Raw genomic sequence first — 16,373 nt, 5'->3', positions numbered from 1 at the left:
CTAGGGTTGAAAATAAATCAAGGTACTATGATTGCATATGAACCCATGTGGATTGAAATGAAATTCAATGATTGTGTTTGAAAATTAATTAATGTGTGATCTATATGAATGATATTGAAATTTTATATAATAACATTATTTAAAGAGATTTTTATGAAAGATTAGTCTGATTGATTCCTTTTACGTGAACTGGGTATATTAATAAATTTTATTTTAATAACTTGTCATTACATATGTTTATTTGTGGATAAATTGCAATGATTGTACTATGTAGACGAGTATAGATGCACGAGGAATGTTAAGAAAATAGTGGAGAACATTGTTTTATTTTATTTCCATTGGAAAAAAAATGTATATTTTAAGATAATACAGAAGGAAAATTGAGGTTAATATTGGTCAATTCAAAGCTAAATCAAGCTAGATTGATTGAAGATGAGATGGTGTTTGATGGAGGAAAAAGATGAAATAATAACAAGTAGGTGGGCTTAAATTCAACCTGGCAACCTAAGAAATAATAAAAACGGTTTCATTGAGACTAATAAATGTTTTGATTTATGTGCACGATATCTTCTATTATATTACATAAATGCTCTGATTTAAGCACATGATTTCTTCTATTATATTACATAAATGCTTTGATTATGTGACAAAATATTCAGGTGATAGACATCACGTTCAGATCTGATGGAAAGTTACCATAAAACGACACATTAATGCATGAAAGGATCAGAGTCAAAGATCTAAGCCCATGAAGGCTTATAAATAGACAACCACTCAGAGGGATTATCTCATCTCGCATCTTTACACTATATCCACAACACATCGAATTTTATGTTCTTACTTACTTGAGCGTCAGAATATAATCATAGGTGAAACCCTTTCATTTTTTCAAAAGACTAACTCATTAGAGTCTGGAAGGAGTCCATGAGGAGCTCATCCAAATTTCGACCGATCTCAAGCCGATGAGAACAACTTGGTTTATCCAATGAAAAGCACCATAGTGGTAAAAATTTTCAAAAACCTCATTTTTGTAATGTATCCACCACCCGAACCAATCCACACACATGCTTAAGCATTTTGTTTATAATATTAAGCCTTCTAACAATCAAGCTAGTTCACCCATTGGTTTAGAAAGTGAGCAATCAAATGAAAAGGATAAATTTTGACAAAAAAAAATCCTAAATCTTTCTTAATGCAAGAGGACATAATAATTCTTATTCAATTGTGACTCAATGTGTAAAAAAAAAAAAATCAATAATTATGAGAGTTGGTTAATCATTAGGCTAATATTAAATAAGAATCAAAGGTTCTCCACCCTATAGTCTACACTCAAATCAAAGTAACTGGTATATAATTCTTTATGTGATGGATTTAAAATAATGCAGTTGTATAAAAAATGTGGATTTTCAATGTATAATTTCAAAAGTAACAAATTTAAAAGTTTAGTTTTATTGAGAGATGAAATAAAAATGGCATGCAATTTTTAAACTTTAAAAGAAAAAAACAAATTTTTTACTTCAAGTGCATACTCATTATTTTCAAATTTTAGAAAAATCTGGAGACAAGTTGAATATTGTTTCGCCCAATAAGATAAAAAAACAACAAAAAGAAGTAGTAAAAGAAAAGAACATGGAGATAACATCACTTCTATGTCTGACATAGAAACTTCATTTTAATATAATATTTTCAATTAAAAAAAGTTGATTAAGTTAAAACAACAGATAAAAGACATACAGTGTCAAAATCAAGAAAAAGATATGAAGTTTTAGATAATTATGAAGAACAATTCTAACATAATGAAAGAACAATTTGAATGTCACTTAAAAATAAACAACCAGATAAAAGAAACTCAAAGCTACATTAGAAAATAAACATTTAATCACTTAAAAATAAACTATCATAAAAAAAATCTGAAATTGTTTGAAAATAAACAACCAATATCATAGTATGAAGTTATTTGAAAATAAATAACTATTAATCGGTTGAAAAAAAAACAATTATCACATTAATAATTACTACTTTAATTATATCAAGTTTAAACCATCAGACTTTATAACAGTCACAAAATTCAACCTGAAATTATTTGTAAAAATGTGTCTCATTCTTCAAAGCTCGACAAAAAGTATAAGTTTAAAATAAAAGCTCAATTATCCTAAATCTGATTCAAAATTTGGAAGCTTGTATATTACCAATACAAAAAAATATAATACCATTTGAAATAATTGGACTACATCCAATTAACTTTCACTTAAAATTTGATTTTTTTTATAACATATATTAACTTAATATTTGATAAGAGACTATGGTAAACATTTTACTATATAAAAAAAAAATTCTATGAATACATTTTATAATGAACACTCAATCTAAGTTTAATTCACTTAATCTTATATACTCATTTAAATATTATATCAATTTGAAAGTTACAATGAAATCACATTCAATTAATAGCTCTTGGATAATTTGAGCTATTTTTTTTATAAAAATAATAATTAAAAAATAAATTGATTATTTTATTAAAATTGAAAAAAGGTATACATCTCTTAAAATCTCCAATAGTTAAAATAAAACTGAATATAAATTTATTAAAACTAAAAAACAGTGTGATTTAAGAAAGTTTTATAAGATTTTTAATTTAGTTTCAAAAACTGTCTGAATTACAACAGAAAAACAAGAATTTGCCATTGTTTAATTTATATGGTTAATAATTTTGTTGGATTAAAAGGTGTTAACCAAAGTTGTACATATATCTAAACACATTCCTATTCCTGAAGATGTTCGCATTCATGTCTCTTTCCTTTTTTTTTATCATATTATTTCATATCACATGCAGTATGTTTACATTTGCTTTGTGAACTCAACATAGATTTTTTTAATATTTTTTTTGTGATAAAGTTGTGCAGGTTTATTTTATCAAAACCTTTTATTGTCCATTTTATATAATAAAACCCTTTTTTATTTTTATTTTTTTATTGTTCTTTCTCAATTAGTTTCTAGATTTTTCTTTTTCTATATTCTATATGTATAGTCAGAAAACTAGTTGTGCTCTAATTACGCAGCGCACCGAAGGAGGCACTGCAGTGTCTTGAGCGAGAAGTATCTGTTGAAAACAACGATGGCGAGTGAAAAGTCGGTGCTTGGGGTGATCAGGGCCGCGAGGCCAGCCTTCCGCAATCGAAACGACAAAATCGCGTTTGCGATTCACTCCTCTTTCCTAGCCTCCGGCTATATTCTTACCGCCACGGGTCCCCAGGCTCTCTCGGACAATCCTTTTTCTGATCCATCAAATGGTAATAACGAAGAAATTCAAGAAATCCAAGTTTTGTCTTTGAATTTTTTGTTGCTGATTTTTTATGTTTGTTGATGTGCTGCGATTGTGTGCAGACGAAGTGTCCGTTGATAACTGGAACGAGCTAAACGAAGAGTACGCGTTCGTTTACGCGAATCCAGAAAAGGGTTCGGAGAAAGTGCTTGTCAAGAGCCTCGTCATGAATGACAAATTGCTCGTTAATGTTTTGTCTCAAGGGTCTTCGGAGCCTATAAGCCTCGAGATTGAGTAAGTGATACTTTCCCCTTTTTTGTTTTGGCTGAAAATTCCGTTGTTTACATGTTGTGATTGAGAAGTTAGGGTTTTGGAGTGTTTTATTTCTCTTTATTTTTTTTTTATAAATTTGTACCTTTTTTTAATTTAAGTTGTGGATTTGTTTGTTGGCTTTAATTGTGTTTTAATTATATTTTGAGGGGTGGGGTGTTTGGATTTTTTTTAGCATGAAATGTGCACACAAGTTTAGAGTCTTGCAGGTTGGGGTTTTTTGTTGTGTCGAATTGTGTGCTCACTTTGACATGGTGTTTGGGTGTGATTTTTCATATGCAGTGTTGGGGATTATTCTGGAGAGGATGGGGGCAGCAATTATGCTCAGCAGTTCAAGAATTTGGGTAAGCTTGTGAAGAGAATCGACGGGGATATCTTGTCTAAATTAGATGGTTCTGCTGCTAGTGCCGGCTCATCTCGTAGAAGGTGAATTTGGATTTATGAACTTTGTGTGTGTCTTTTAAAATGTTAACTGGGAACGCATATCTTATGTAACTCTGTGATAGTGAATGCTTCAATTTTTCTGAATTAGGCCATTGTATAGAGTTTAAAACTTTTACATTGATAGTGGATCAAAATATCAGTTTAAAGATTTTGACACCATCACGCCGTTACATTCAAATGCATGATTGATGGCAATGTATCAGTGGATGAAAATTAAATCTCTCATTCTTTGTTGATAACTTGTGCTACTAGTATTGTTCAGCGTCCTGTTTTCATATTATAAGCATGTCGCATGAGAAAATCTACCCATTTGTTTTAATGTTGGGTTGTTATATTGGCTAACTGTGGCATTACCCCTTTATATGAAAGTTTTATTGTATAATGTCCTATGAACTGGGATCCTCTTTGAAAAATTGTCTCCTTGTCTTCTATACAGTTCAGAAACAAGGGACAGAACTAGACAAGATATACCTGAGCCTGTTAGTGGATTTGGTGAACCTGCTGGTCCTCCACCTCAGTAAGGGTTTAACATTACTCTGTTGCTTTCACCATTTCAATGATTTTTGTTGCTGATCAGTGGATTGATTATCAATTCTTTGATTTTACTCACTGTTACTGTTGGCAAATATGAGCATTAAAATTCATAGATCTATATATCAGGGTTTCGTATATTTGATGTTCCATACTTGAAAATTATGAAAGCAGTCTGTGGTATGTGCTTATTGCTGGGTTTTGGGAGGGTTTGTGTCGGTGGATGGGACAGTTTATGTATCTTACCTATGCACGCCTTTAATTATGATGTCCTATACATGATGACCGTTTCCTCTGATTCTATCAAGTCGAAGGATGTCCTGATATGTCTTCAATCAGTGTTTGTTTCTGCACCTCAACTAAACTAGAAAATTTGCACACAAAATTGCAAGTATAGGTGATTTTATCTGAACCTAGTCATGATCACCCTAATCTAATCAGAATTGAGTTTTCTGCAAGCTGGTGTGTTTTGGGGGAGCTGAACTCATAAACTTGGACAATTTTTAAGTTATTTCACGAATGTGATAACATGGTTTCCTCATAGAAGATTCTGTGTGTGCAAGTAGTGGGTGGCAAGTGTAGTTTATGGACCACTGCACATGGGGTGAGATTTGAGACGGACCATTTTAATGATCAGAGATCTTGGGATTGATTGATCTTGGTTTGTGAGAACAGATTCTACAGTAATCGTACTAGCATATATGACTGTAGTTTGCGCAAACTTTGAACAATGTCCCCCAAAACATTCCGTGAATGCACCAATTTAATAGGATTCTCGTTCCTATATAGAAAAGGTAGCATTACTGAACCAAATCAAATCAACAGACTGAAATGAAAGAAAATTGTTCCCAGTTCCAATAAAAAGTCTCCTTTAGTCCCAAGTTATGACCAAAATCCCCCACTGCAGTTGAATTTCTATATTTAGACAGATTCATTAGATCTGCTTATTCTCTATTAATAAATTTCTCCCCTAATTCTTTATATAAGTCAGTTGGTGCTATTCCCTCGCAAGTCATGTATATTCTTAGGCCTCCATGAATATTTGTGGTGGTGTCTTAGACCCAGATTATTGGCAGCCGGGGCAGTTGAGCCCTGGTTCCTATCGATGCCACTTGCCTGGATTTTTACTGTGCTAAATATTCTCTTAAGAAACTTATTAACTATGATATCTTATTTGTGTTTCTTGATCAATGATGAATTTCTTCATTGTGAATTGAATGATGGGCATACATTTTGGGGCAAATTGTCCATGGACAATATGGACAATAGTGGATTCCTCTATTTCTTTTCTTCCTCATGGAGAGGAATAATTTACTGTTAATTAATCTGAGACATTTTTGCTGTTTTTCCTCGTCACTGGCATACTAATTAGAAATGGAACCAGTTGCCTATGTGCCAAGCTGGTTTCAGTATCATTCCTTTTAATGTTCCCTGCATATAACTGCTACTTGCTTTTATTGCTTTTGTGCTTGCTTATTAATTGTTTTTTTTATATTTTGTTTTCTTTTGTACAGAATTATTTTCCCTTCAGTTCCCATTGGTTCTGGTAGTGATCTTGTTCCTGGGCCTGCTGCTGGAGTGCTTCCCTCAAGGTATTCTTACCTGCATTACTTTTTCATGCTCTTGAGTCTTGACATAGTTGTTATCCCCACCTCTTTTTTCTAATTCTTTTGCCCGTTGAAACTTTCCTCCCTTGATTTCAGGGGTGGTCATGGCATTGGTGGGAGCATGCTTGTAGGTAAGTTTAACATATTTAGTTTTATGAAATTGTTTATTATTTTTGCATAACCATAATTGTGGATGCTAAGTTCGACACTTTGAATTAGGGCCTGATGACCCCCTGTGGTTTGGTGGTGGTATTGGTCGAGATCCTGCTTTTCCTGGACGAATGCCGTAAGTTGCTTAGATCTCTCTCTCTTTTTCAGTTTCTGAGTTATTAGTGTAGTTAAAGGCTGTGCAACCTACAAAACATGCCTTACTCGCTGAGGTGAGGGAAGGGAAAGGAAGGGAAGGTTCCAACTTCTTTGCTGAGGCAATGTCACTTCACTGAGGTGTACATAACTTACTCCTTGACTGTGTGCTCTGTGAGAGAGCCTGACCAATGGGCAATGGGTTTAATAGACCCCAGCTCATGAAAAACATCAGCTTTCTTTGTGTATAATACTGCGTGAATTGGTCTCTTTTATTTTTTGTGGAGTAGTTTTCGGTTCTTTTTACTTGCTGAATGATTTTCAATTGTGTCACAACTTGCATTAGTTTAAAAAAGTCATTTCGCCCAAAACATTTTAATGATTATTTTTTTCTCTGTATTTTATATTCTTTGGTTTCATGTCATACAGCTGGTATGCATTGTAAACATTTTTTTTATTTAAAAGTTAATTTAAATAAATTTTATGAATTTTCAACAAAAAAAACTGAACTTTATAAAAATTTCTTACTACTTTTTTACTTGAACTGAAATAATGGAAAAAATGAATAGTGTTGAAAAGAATGGAGAAAAAAAAGAGAGGAAGTGGATGAATTTTACTTGTGGCTAAATAAAGGAGTTAAGGGTGGCATTTGCCTTTGACTACCTTCTATCTTGTACCTGTGGCTAATTTTTAAGCTTATCTGTGGGTGTGAATCCATGTAAATAGGGGTCTTCCTCCGGGCGCGCGTTTTGATCCCTATGGTCCTCCTGGTATTCCTGGTTTTGAACCCAACAGATTTGCAAGGTATGGCTCAAGGAAATCATTTATTCCGTCAAAGTCATTTGCATTTTTTATATATTGTTTTATTTTCTTGTTCATCTTTGTCTTTTATGTTAATTTTATTGTACATAGGATGTTGAAAGTGAAACCCAGTTGTAAGTCTGAACTGGGATTATTGTTAAAGGGGTAGTGATTCAATAGAAGAATTTTAAAAAGTAGAGAGTGAGTTAAGGATATTCGATACCTTGAATTTTAAAAATAGATTATCTCAAAAACACGACCTTAAGCTTGGTCAAGTGTTTAAGGACAAATGTTTAGCTGGTAAAAGCCTGATTAGAGGTTTTCTTCTGAATTGCTTGGTGTACAAGTATGAAGATATTTAAAAATATGTATAATGAAATAAGATATATATACACAGCCTTTCTGACTCCCGTGGTGCAGGAATCCTAGAAGACCAGGATATGACGCTCATCCAGATCTGCAACATTTTCGGAGAGATGCTGATTCGGACTACATATAGATATATTACATTTTAGTTGTCGTAATATGGACAAGTTCTACGGCCAACTTGTGTCTACTCAAATTTACTAAAACAATTTCAGCAAACACTAAAACTTCATACCTCTATTAGCTTTATTCCAGGAATTATGGTAATTGGATGTTTTCATATGATGTATAGTTAAGGATTTAATTGCATTATAGTTTAAATAAGATCTTCCTCCATTTCCTATTTATCAATGTTAATTGGAATTATTTTGTCTGTTGTAAATTACTTTAAAAATCATTTTAATTGTATATGGAATTGTGACAGAATTTACCTCTGCACTGATAAAATTCAATAATAAGAATGATAAGAAAATCAATTATAAGAAATTAAAATTAGTTATTAACACAATATCTCCCATATCTGAATGGAACGCCAAGGTTTCCTGACATCTGATTCAAGGAGTTATATAAAGCAAATTCTTTTTGAACGTAAAATAAAAGTACACATGTCACCCACCTGCCTAACTCTATTACAATTTCATTAGTAATAAAATAAGTAGTAAATCATGGTTAATTAAGTAAACTGTAGAACTATTTGTTAATTTTTAGAACTTTGATTATAAGGCCAATATATTTTATTAAACAAACAAGTACCAACTAAGTTTAATTTAATTACTGGAATGAGTGAGATGCATGCTGAATTATATATTTTTTTTAACTAAAATCTTAAAATTTTCATTTCCAATTAAAATTTATTTATGTTTGCAGTTTTAGATTAATCACGTTTTTTTCTTCATTAAATTGAAAGTAATTTCATTTTTGTTTGTCCAAATTGCAAGATACATTATTTTACTTTCAAAAAAATTAAAATACTGAGTTGTAAGTCTTATTTGAAGAGATGAAAAAGTGGTGAACGAATAACCTAACATATCTCGGACTTTGAAGTAATTCATTCTAATTTTAGAGCAAAGATATTACATACAAAACACGTCTATTCAAATAATCATTCAAATAATCAAGAAAAGTAAAAATTGGCGTAGAGGAAGAAGTAACATAAAGAAATTTAGTATAATAAACAAAATTTTGATTAATCATTTTATAGTACCAAGGTTAAGAATTGAGGTTTTGAATTTAGAGTTTAAGACTAGGAGGAGTTCAAATTAAAATCTAAAATTAACTTCTAATACAGTAGGAGGAGTTTAAAATTAAAATCTAAAATTAATTTCTAATACTCAAATCTGTTAAAGGATGAAGTGAAATCTCTAAAAAAATGACAAAGGAGGAAAGAAAAGAAGTTTTCTAAAAATACAATAATTATTTTAAAATAAAATATTAATAACTATTTTTTAATATATTTTTTACTTTAAATATAAAATATTCAAATATTATTTTAATTATAACATCTATTCTGAAACTATTTTCTAAATCCTTATAAAAAATAAAAGAAATTGATCATCTAGAATGAAAAACAACAAAAGAAGAAGGAAGAAGAAACGTTGTATATAAAAAGAGCATTAAAAAATGAGATATGTTTCCAAAGAAAACGAAACCATGTCTTATCAAGCCAAAAATAACAAAAACAGAAAAAAAAATTGCTAAACACACTTAAGTGCAACTATACCACTCATTCAACAAATTGGATGAAAAGTAAAGATTTGTTTTGAAAGTATTACTTTTCTGAGACCAGAAATGATGAATTAAACTTTTAACCTATTTATTTTCAAAATATTATAATTGAAATAAAAAGTTTATATTTTAAAGGATTATTTATATTATAAATGATTTCAAATTAAATTTAAAATTATAATTATAATTAAATATTTAAAAATAGTATTTTTAAAGAATTGGGATGTTTGTGGCTTAGAAATTTAAACATCGGTAACGAAACTTCATGTCTTCACACAAAGAAGTAATACGAAGGTATTATTGAATTATTGTAAGAAAATGAAAACCTATTTCGAAATAAATACTGACCTTATGCAAATTGTTATTTATTACTTGGGAAAAGTTGAAAACAACATGGAATCGTCATTGCTATCGTTTGTTTTTCTTTTGTTTATGATTAAAATTTGTGGTGCGTGAGGACTCGTGTTGGTCCCATAGCGTATTTGTGGGACAATAAACCCTTTCGGATCTCCAAAGGTTGGGTTATGAATGGGGCTTTCATTCTGCACTCACTTCCACTACTTTTTACTTTATATATACTTCATGCTTTTCACATATTATTATTGCTGTATATGCATAAACTGACAAAGATGCTTCTCATTCATTGCAATTTCTTAAGAATCTTTTCTCACTCACTCTTGCTTCATTCTTCATTCAATCATTCATACTAAACGTGCTCTTCCTTGCTTCGAATATTATGAAATCATTTAAGTAATACAACTGAGAGCAATTTTGTATAACATGGTTTTAAATATGATTAAATCTTAACTAATCTTATTTAACAAAGATAATATCAACTGCATCATGTTCCATACATTTCCAAGTTGTTTCATAATTGCTCCCTTAGCACTGCAGCCATGTTGATTATGACATCCTTTTCGTAGCTCACCAGTGGCTTCAATTCAAACCATTATTCTCAGTGACAATCACATATTTACTTTGGTTTTATAAATAAAAATAGGGTCAAGTGGTGAGGGATCAATAAACAGAACAAAGTTGAATCTCATAAAAAGAACAAAAAACATTGAGGCTGGAGGACCACACGATGACGAGTTTTGATGCCAAGAGAATAGTGACCAAATATGAATAAAATCGATAGAGCACCAAATTCAAATACTAATAAAAAGAAGAGAATAAAACAAAAGGAACAACACACGGGGACATAATATGCATATAGTTTTTTTAATACATTTTAATTACAAGGTTTACGACGCTTTTATGTTATTTTTTATAAAGTGCTTTATTCTTTAATGAGTATTTAAAAATTAACTATCAGAAATTTAGTGTTTAATATTTTATTGTTATATGTAATTATGAATTTGTTAAATATTTTCTTAATTTTTTTAGTCGACGATTGATGTCACATCCCCATCTCATCATTAGGCTAACCAAAGTAAAAGTCCACATTAGCAAAGTCAATCGACATCACAAGTCCATTTACGTTCAATCAAGATAATGAAGCTAAGCCTCGATTAAGAGTTAAGTAATGCAGCCTTAAATGCAGTTCAACTCCTTCACCTGACCTAATAAGGAAAATCCATCAAATGTAATATAAATAACACATATCCCAATAATAGTTACGTCATCATATACAGTGTCTTGATAACCGAATACCGAACGTCTTTGCTGACTTGAGCGTCAGAGTACCTTATGTAGATACCTTCTGAATCTGGATTACGAGAAGAGTGAAAACCGAGGTTAAGATGAAAGAACGAGGAATTTGCAAGGAAAGAAGTTAAAAGACAGTACAACTGGCTGATAAAAGAAGATAGAAAAATTATCTCAATAGTTCTCTAGGTTCCAAACGTAATAATAAAATAATTTTTAATAAGTATAATTAAAAGTAAATTACTTATCTTTTAAAAATCAAGTATGTTATAATTTGATGGTATCTTCACTGAAAACAAAGAGTAGGTATGGTTGTTCGTACGGATAAACGTTTTTTAAGATCGTGACGCACACACGCAAAACCTTTACTGGTTCGTGTAGAGAAAGAGATTCGGTTGCAGTGATCAATACAAATACCACTTTGAAGAGTAGTAATTAAAAATAAAAATGTAACAAATTGCGTTGACTTAAATAGAATTGTTTGAGTTACAGTTATTACTTAAGAAAGGGATTAAATGACTGATTTAGGGTCAACAAATCAAAATTGACTTGTTTTGTTAAGACAAATCCAAATTAATTTGAGATGAATGAATCATAAACTAAAATATTATTGTTTTAGTAGGTGTCACAAAAGTGTAGGAAAATTAAAAAGTGTTTCCATAATATTTTCATATTTTATAAACAATACCAACAAATTATAAAAAAATCCTATTTTCCTTAATTATATTTTTAATAATAATACTTAAATTAAAAAAAAATCAAAATACAATTTTATTTTTGACATTTAAATTAAATCTAAATTCAAGCTTGATTTTACAGTTCTGGCGACTTTTTTGCCGACAATTTTTAGAAAAGGTAACGTAATGTTGAGAATGTTTAATATTAGTTATTAATAATTTAATATACTTGTTCTATCCTTTTTATTGCATTTTATTTATGAGATCTTTAATTATTTATTAACGAACAAAACAAAACCAATAAAAAGCATGACATTGACGCACCATCGCACACTCTCAAAGAACCAATATACATTTGAAAATAGTATAATTTCCCCACTGACGATTATACTTACGGCTAATTATTTTTAAAATGTGTTTTTACCGTAAGTAACTTAAATATTACATTACCTGAAAAATGAAGATTATATCAACATTTTAACAATTCTTGAAACTCAATCACAACATAAGCAACACGAATTGATAGGCTCAACAGTGATTATCAACAATTATTCATAATAACAATAATAATAATTGTAATTTTAATTTTTAAAAGTAGGCAATTAATCTGTAGTGCATTTAAAAAGAATAAATAAAGGAGAGAAACAAATAATAATAAATAATAGGTATAGAGTAAATAAGAAGAGGAAGAATCTGGGAAGATAATGAATATTTAAAAGTGACATGTGAGTCTAACTTGACCGCGCGACCGCAGAGAGGCCTCGTGCCACGGGTTTTAAGTTGAACCAATAACTGAACGCCACGTAAGCGGAATGAAGAGAGCTTGAATTGCGTCCAGGTTCAATCACACTTCTCTTTATAACGAAACCTTGGTTCTCCTTCTTGTTCTTCAGAAAAAACCAACAGAATCTAATCTTCAATTTTCTAGCTTAGATTCCCTTCTCCAATGGCTCTCGCCGTTACTAGCACTTCTTCCTCTTCACCAGCACCGTCCACTTCCTTCTTCTCGCGCCTTGGATCTTCCTCCGATGCAAAAGGTGTTGATCTCCATTCCTTTCCTTTGCTCTCCCGTTTTAACCAATAACCAACTTGATCTGAATTTCTCGCTTCTTATCACGTGCTAGGGTATCGTTAATTAATGCCTACGTGTTTCTGTTTTCAGCTCTGCAAATCGGTTCGTTTCGATTTCCAGAGAGGCCTAATCTTTCCTCCGTTATTGTTAATTTAACTCAACGATGCTCCTCGGTGAGACCTCTCAACGCCCAACCACAGCGGAATGATTCTATTGTTCCTCTTGCAGCGACTATTGTTGCTCCTGGTACATTTTCCGCGTTCTGTTGTCACCACATTTCCTTCTTTTCACGGAATTTTCTATGTTGAGGTTTTCTTTTGGCCTTGATTGGAGGCGATTTGAACGTTTTTTTGTTTGTTTTGGTATGTGATGTGCAGAGGTTGAGAAGGGAGAGGAAGATTTCCTGCAGATAGCGAAAGACCTTGAAAATGCTTCTCCTCTTGAAATTATGGACAAGGCTCTCGAGAAATTTGGCAACGACATCGCAATAGCATTTAGGTAGATTCTTAATTTCATGTATTGGTGCTTTTGTGGCCTGGTACTTTGTTTATGTGGATTTGCATGAATATATGAATGTCTCTTTTGAATTTTACCCTCAGGTGTTGTTTTTTTGGATTGGTGGGGGGAAATTTTCAAATATTTCGTATGAGTTTCCATAAACTATGCTACATTCACATCTATTAGTAGATAGTGACGTACGAAGACAAGCAGTAGACACATGATTTCTAACTTCTCTTGTGCATAAACATCTTATAGTAGCATGTTTCTACAAATATTTGCAAAGAATTATAAAATAAAATAAGTAAATATATTTAATGTAATGAAAATATAAAAAAATGTTATTAAGGATAATTGGAGAATGCATAGAAAACTTTGCAAATCAGGTAGGAAAATTAATAGGAGAATGACTTGGAGGAGGTTTAAGAATTATTCTGTTGGTGACAATGTGTGCTGCTTTGGCTTGTTTTCATTAACACGTCGAATTGTTAATATATGAAAGTTGTAGCTTGAATCTTATTACGTGTGTTGCGGCAAAAGTATCTTTGTATGACTATGTATCTGGATTTGGATTTTAATGGGTAGTTTTGCCTTTCAGCGGTGCTGAAGATGTTGCTTTAATTGAGTACGCGCATTTGACGGGTCGACCCTACAGAGTGTTCAGCCTGGACACTGGGAGACTGAACCCAGAAACTTACAGATTTTTTGACGCAGTTGAGAAGCATTATGGAATTCACATCGAGTACATGTTCCCTGATTCTGTTGAGGTTCAGGCCTTGGTAAGAACTAAAGGGCTCTTCTCATTTTATGAGGATGGGCATCAAGAGTGCTGCAGAGTAAGGAAGGTGAGACCCTTAAGGAGAGCCCTCAAGGGTCTCAGAGCATGGATCACTGGACAGAGAAAAGACCAGTCTCCTGGTACTCGGTCTGAAGTCCCCGTTGTCCAGGTTGATCCTGTTTTTGAGGGACTGGATGGTGGAATTGGCAGTCTGGTGAAGTGGAACCCGGTCGCAAATGTTAATGGGCTAGACATATGGAACTTCCTTAGGACCATGGATGTGCCTGTAAATTCATTGCACTCCCAAGGTTATGTTTCAATTGGCTGTGAGCCATGCACAAGGCCAGTTTTACCTGGGCAGCATGAAAGAGAAGGAAGGTGGTGGTGGGAGGATGCCAAGGCCAAGGAATGTGGTCTTCACAAAGGTAATCTAAAACAGGAAGATACTGCCCAGTTTGATGGAAATGGGGCCACCCCTTCAAATAGCACTGCCACTGTCGCTGACATTTTCGATTCCCAGAATGTGGTCAGCTTGAGCAGGGCTGGAATTGAGAATTTGGCAAAATTAGAGAACCGAAAAGAATCATGGCTTGTTGTGCTCTATGCACCATGGTGCCGCTTCTGTCAGGTTAAACACTATTCCCTAAACATCAATTCTCTGTTAATATCATCTCACTATGGTTCTTTTGATTCGAAATTACCATCATCTAATGAGATGTTTATTGTGGACTGAAACAGGCCATGGAGGAATCGTATGTTGATTTGGCAGAGAAGTTGGCAGGGTCAGGAGTGAAGGTCGCGAAATTCAGAGCGGATGGAGAGCAGAAAGAATATGCAAAGAGTGAACTAGAGTTGGGAAGCTTTCCCACAATACTTCTCTTCCCCAAACACTCTTCTCGACCAATCAAGTACCCTTCTGAAAAGAGAGACGTTGATTCGTTGATGGCATTCGTGAATGCCTTACAGTGATGGGCAATTGAGTATTTCGCTCAATGTTCCGTCGTACAATGCTGGCAATAAATTTTGCCTCAGATTTTGGCAATTCAGCTATAATGGGGATGATGGCAGTTTTGGTAGCAAAACGAAGATTCTCAGTTAGTAGTATCCCTGTATAGTATAGTTGACCTTTCTCACGATTATAAAGGTGTATGAGGATGTGATTTAATGTCTGGGTTAGATGAGTAGATATATGGTTTGTATTATGCTGTTACTTCACTATCAGAATCTAGTCTTATATTAGATTTTGCCAAATTTCTATGATCGAATTCCAAATAGTAACGTATACTGGTTCAGCTAATGTTGCTTATGTAATAATATCTCAGATTGGATTTCATCATTGGGTTCCTATGTTTCTTCACTGCCTATATGGTATGGCTAGTAGGAACTGTCCGTGAAATTTCCTCTTTTTAATTATCAATCTTCTATTGACTGGATTTTTTACCCACTGATGATAAGATGGACATGTATAATTTTTAAAAGATAAAAGAATATGTTATTGCTAATTATAAGGACTATTTGGCACTCATACTCAATAGTTGGCAGAAATAATTTTTTTATGTAGGATCTTTTCAATGAAACCAAAGATAAAATATACAACTTTACGAGAGATAAAAAAAGTTATTGAAGTTTATTTAATAAAAAGTTCAATATAAAAATGAAACTATAATTAATAATTTATTACTATGTTCATTCATGTTTTTTTTTATAATTTAAATTAATCTTTTCATAAACAAATTTCTTCAAATAAATATGGCAAATATTTCTTCAAAAAAATAAATATTGCAAATATCTTTTTAAATATTTCTCAATCTTCTTTAACCATAATCAATTTTAATAAATTAAAAAAATATCAAATACTCAATTTTAGTATCTCGCTGCAACCAAATGATTTTGTCATTATCTTTTAATTTGTTTCCTCTAATCAATATTGATGAATTAATTTATTAAACTGTTCAAAACAAAATCAAATTGCAAAACTGGATCTTCTAATTGTTATGGTCTAATGCAAACTATCTCTACTATAAATATGAAGATACTGCAAAAAAAAATAATCTAAAATTAACATATTCAAATATCAAAACATACAGTCACATAATTATATACATTCACATAATTATATAAATAAATAAATTGAAAGTAAACAATAAAAAAAAGCAAAATAATTAAAGTTATGGAGTATAAGATTTAATATTTCATACCGCCTCATCATTCTGTTTACCATACCATCACTTTGTGTGCACCATACCATCACTTTGTGCGTATTATTATATATACAAGTTTATTTTACCAATACAAAATATATTTAATTTTATAATCTTTTTATATATTACTT

General features: G+C 31.8%; 2 protein-coding genes across 2 annotated transcripts; both read left to right on the top strand.

Moving 5' to 3' along the window:
- The first annotated feature begins 2,772 nt into the window (after positions 1-2,772).
- LOC137832222 (probable proteasome inhibitor) lies at positions 2,773-7,991 on the top strand. Its single transcript, XM_068640267.1, has 9 exons — positions 2,773-3,290; positions 3,385-3,556; positions 3,875-4,018; positions 4,473-4,553; positions 6,082-6,159; positions 6,271-6,305; positions 6,394-6,460; positions 7,204-7,281; positions 7,699-7,991. The coding sequence occupies exons 1-9, from the start codon at positions 3,116-3,118 to the stop codon at positions 7,775-7,777; spliced, it is 909 nt and encodes a 302-aa protein (XP_068496368.1). The 5' UTR covers positions 2,773-3,115; the 3' UTR covers positions 7,778-7,991.
- A 4,439-nt stretch (positions 7,992-12,430) lies between these two features.
- On the top strand, positions 12,431-15,374 carry LOC137832221 (5'-adenylylsulfate reductase 2, chloroplastic-like). Its single transcript, XM_068640266.1, has 5 exons — positions 12,431-12,730; positions 12,856-13,011; positions 13,143-13,263; positions 13,862-14,669; positions 14,780-15,374. Exons 1-5 carry the CDS (start codon positions 12,640-12,642, stop codon positions 15,008-15,010), a joined length of 1,407 nt encoding a protein of 468 aa, XP_068496367.1. The 5' UTR covers positions 12,431-12,639; the 3' UTR covers positions 15,011-15,374.
- The last annotated feature ends 999 nt before the right edge of the window (positions 15,375-16,373 follow it).

Source organism: Phaseolus vulgaris, chromosome 6 (genome assembly GCF_000499845.2).
Source record: "Phaseolus vulgaris cultivar G19833 chromosome 6, P. vulgaris v2.0, whole genome shotgun sequence".
Lineage (NCBI taxonomy): Eukaryota > Viridiplantae > Streptophyta > Magnoliopsida > Fabales > Fabaceae > Phaseolus > Phaseolus vulgaris.
Note: the sequence above shows the minus strand (reverse complement) of the source record. Positions and strands in the feature narration are given on the sequence as shown.

Coding starts and splice junctions, on each gene's coding strand:
- LOC137832221 (XM_068640266.1), top strand. CDS start 12,640: ATGGCTCTCGCCGTTACTAGCACTTCTTCCTCTTCACCAGCACCGTCC. Junction 12,731..12,855: donor ATCTTCCTCCGATGCAAAAG/GTGTTGATCTCC, acceptor TTCTGTTTTCAG/CTCTGCAAATCGGTTCGTTT. Junction 13,264..13,861: donor GACATCGCAATAGCATTTAG/GTAGATTCTTAA, acceptor TTTGCCTTTCAG/CGGTGCTGAAGATGTTGCTT.
- LOC137832222 (XM_068640267.1), top strand. CDS start 3,116: ATGGCGAGTGAAAAGTCGGTGCTTGGGGTGATCAGGGCCGCGAGGCCA. Junction 4,019..4,472: donor GCCGGCTCATCTCGTAGAAG/GTGAATTTGGAT, acceptor TCTTCTATACAG/TTCAGAAACAAGGGACAGAA. Junction 4,554..6,081: donor CCTGCTGGTCCTCCACCTCA/GTAAGGGTTTAA, acceptor TCTTTTGTACAG/AATTATTTTCCCTTCAGTTC.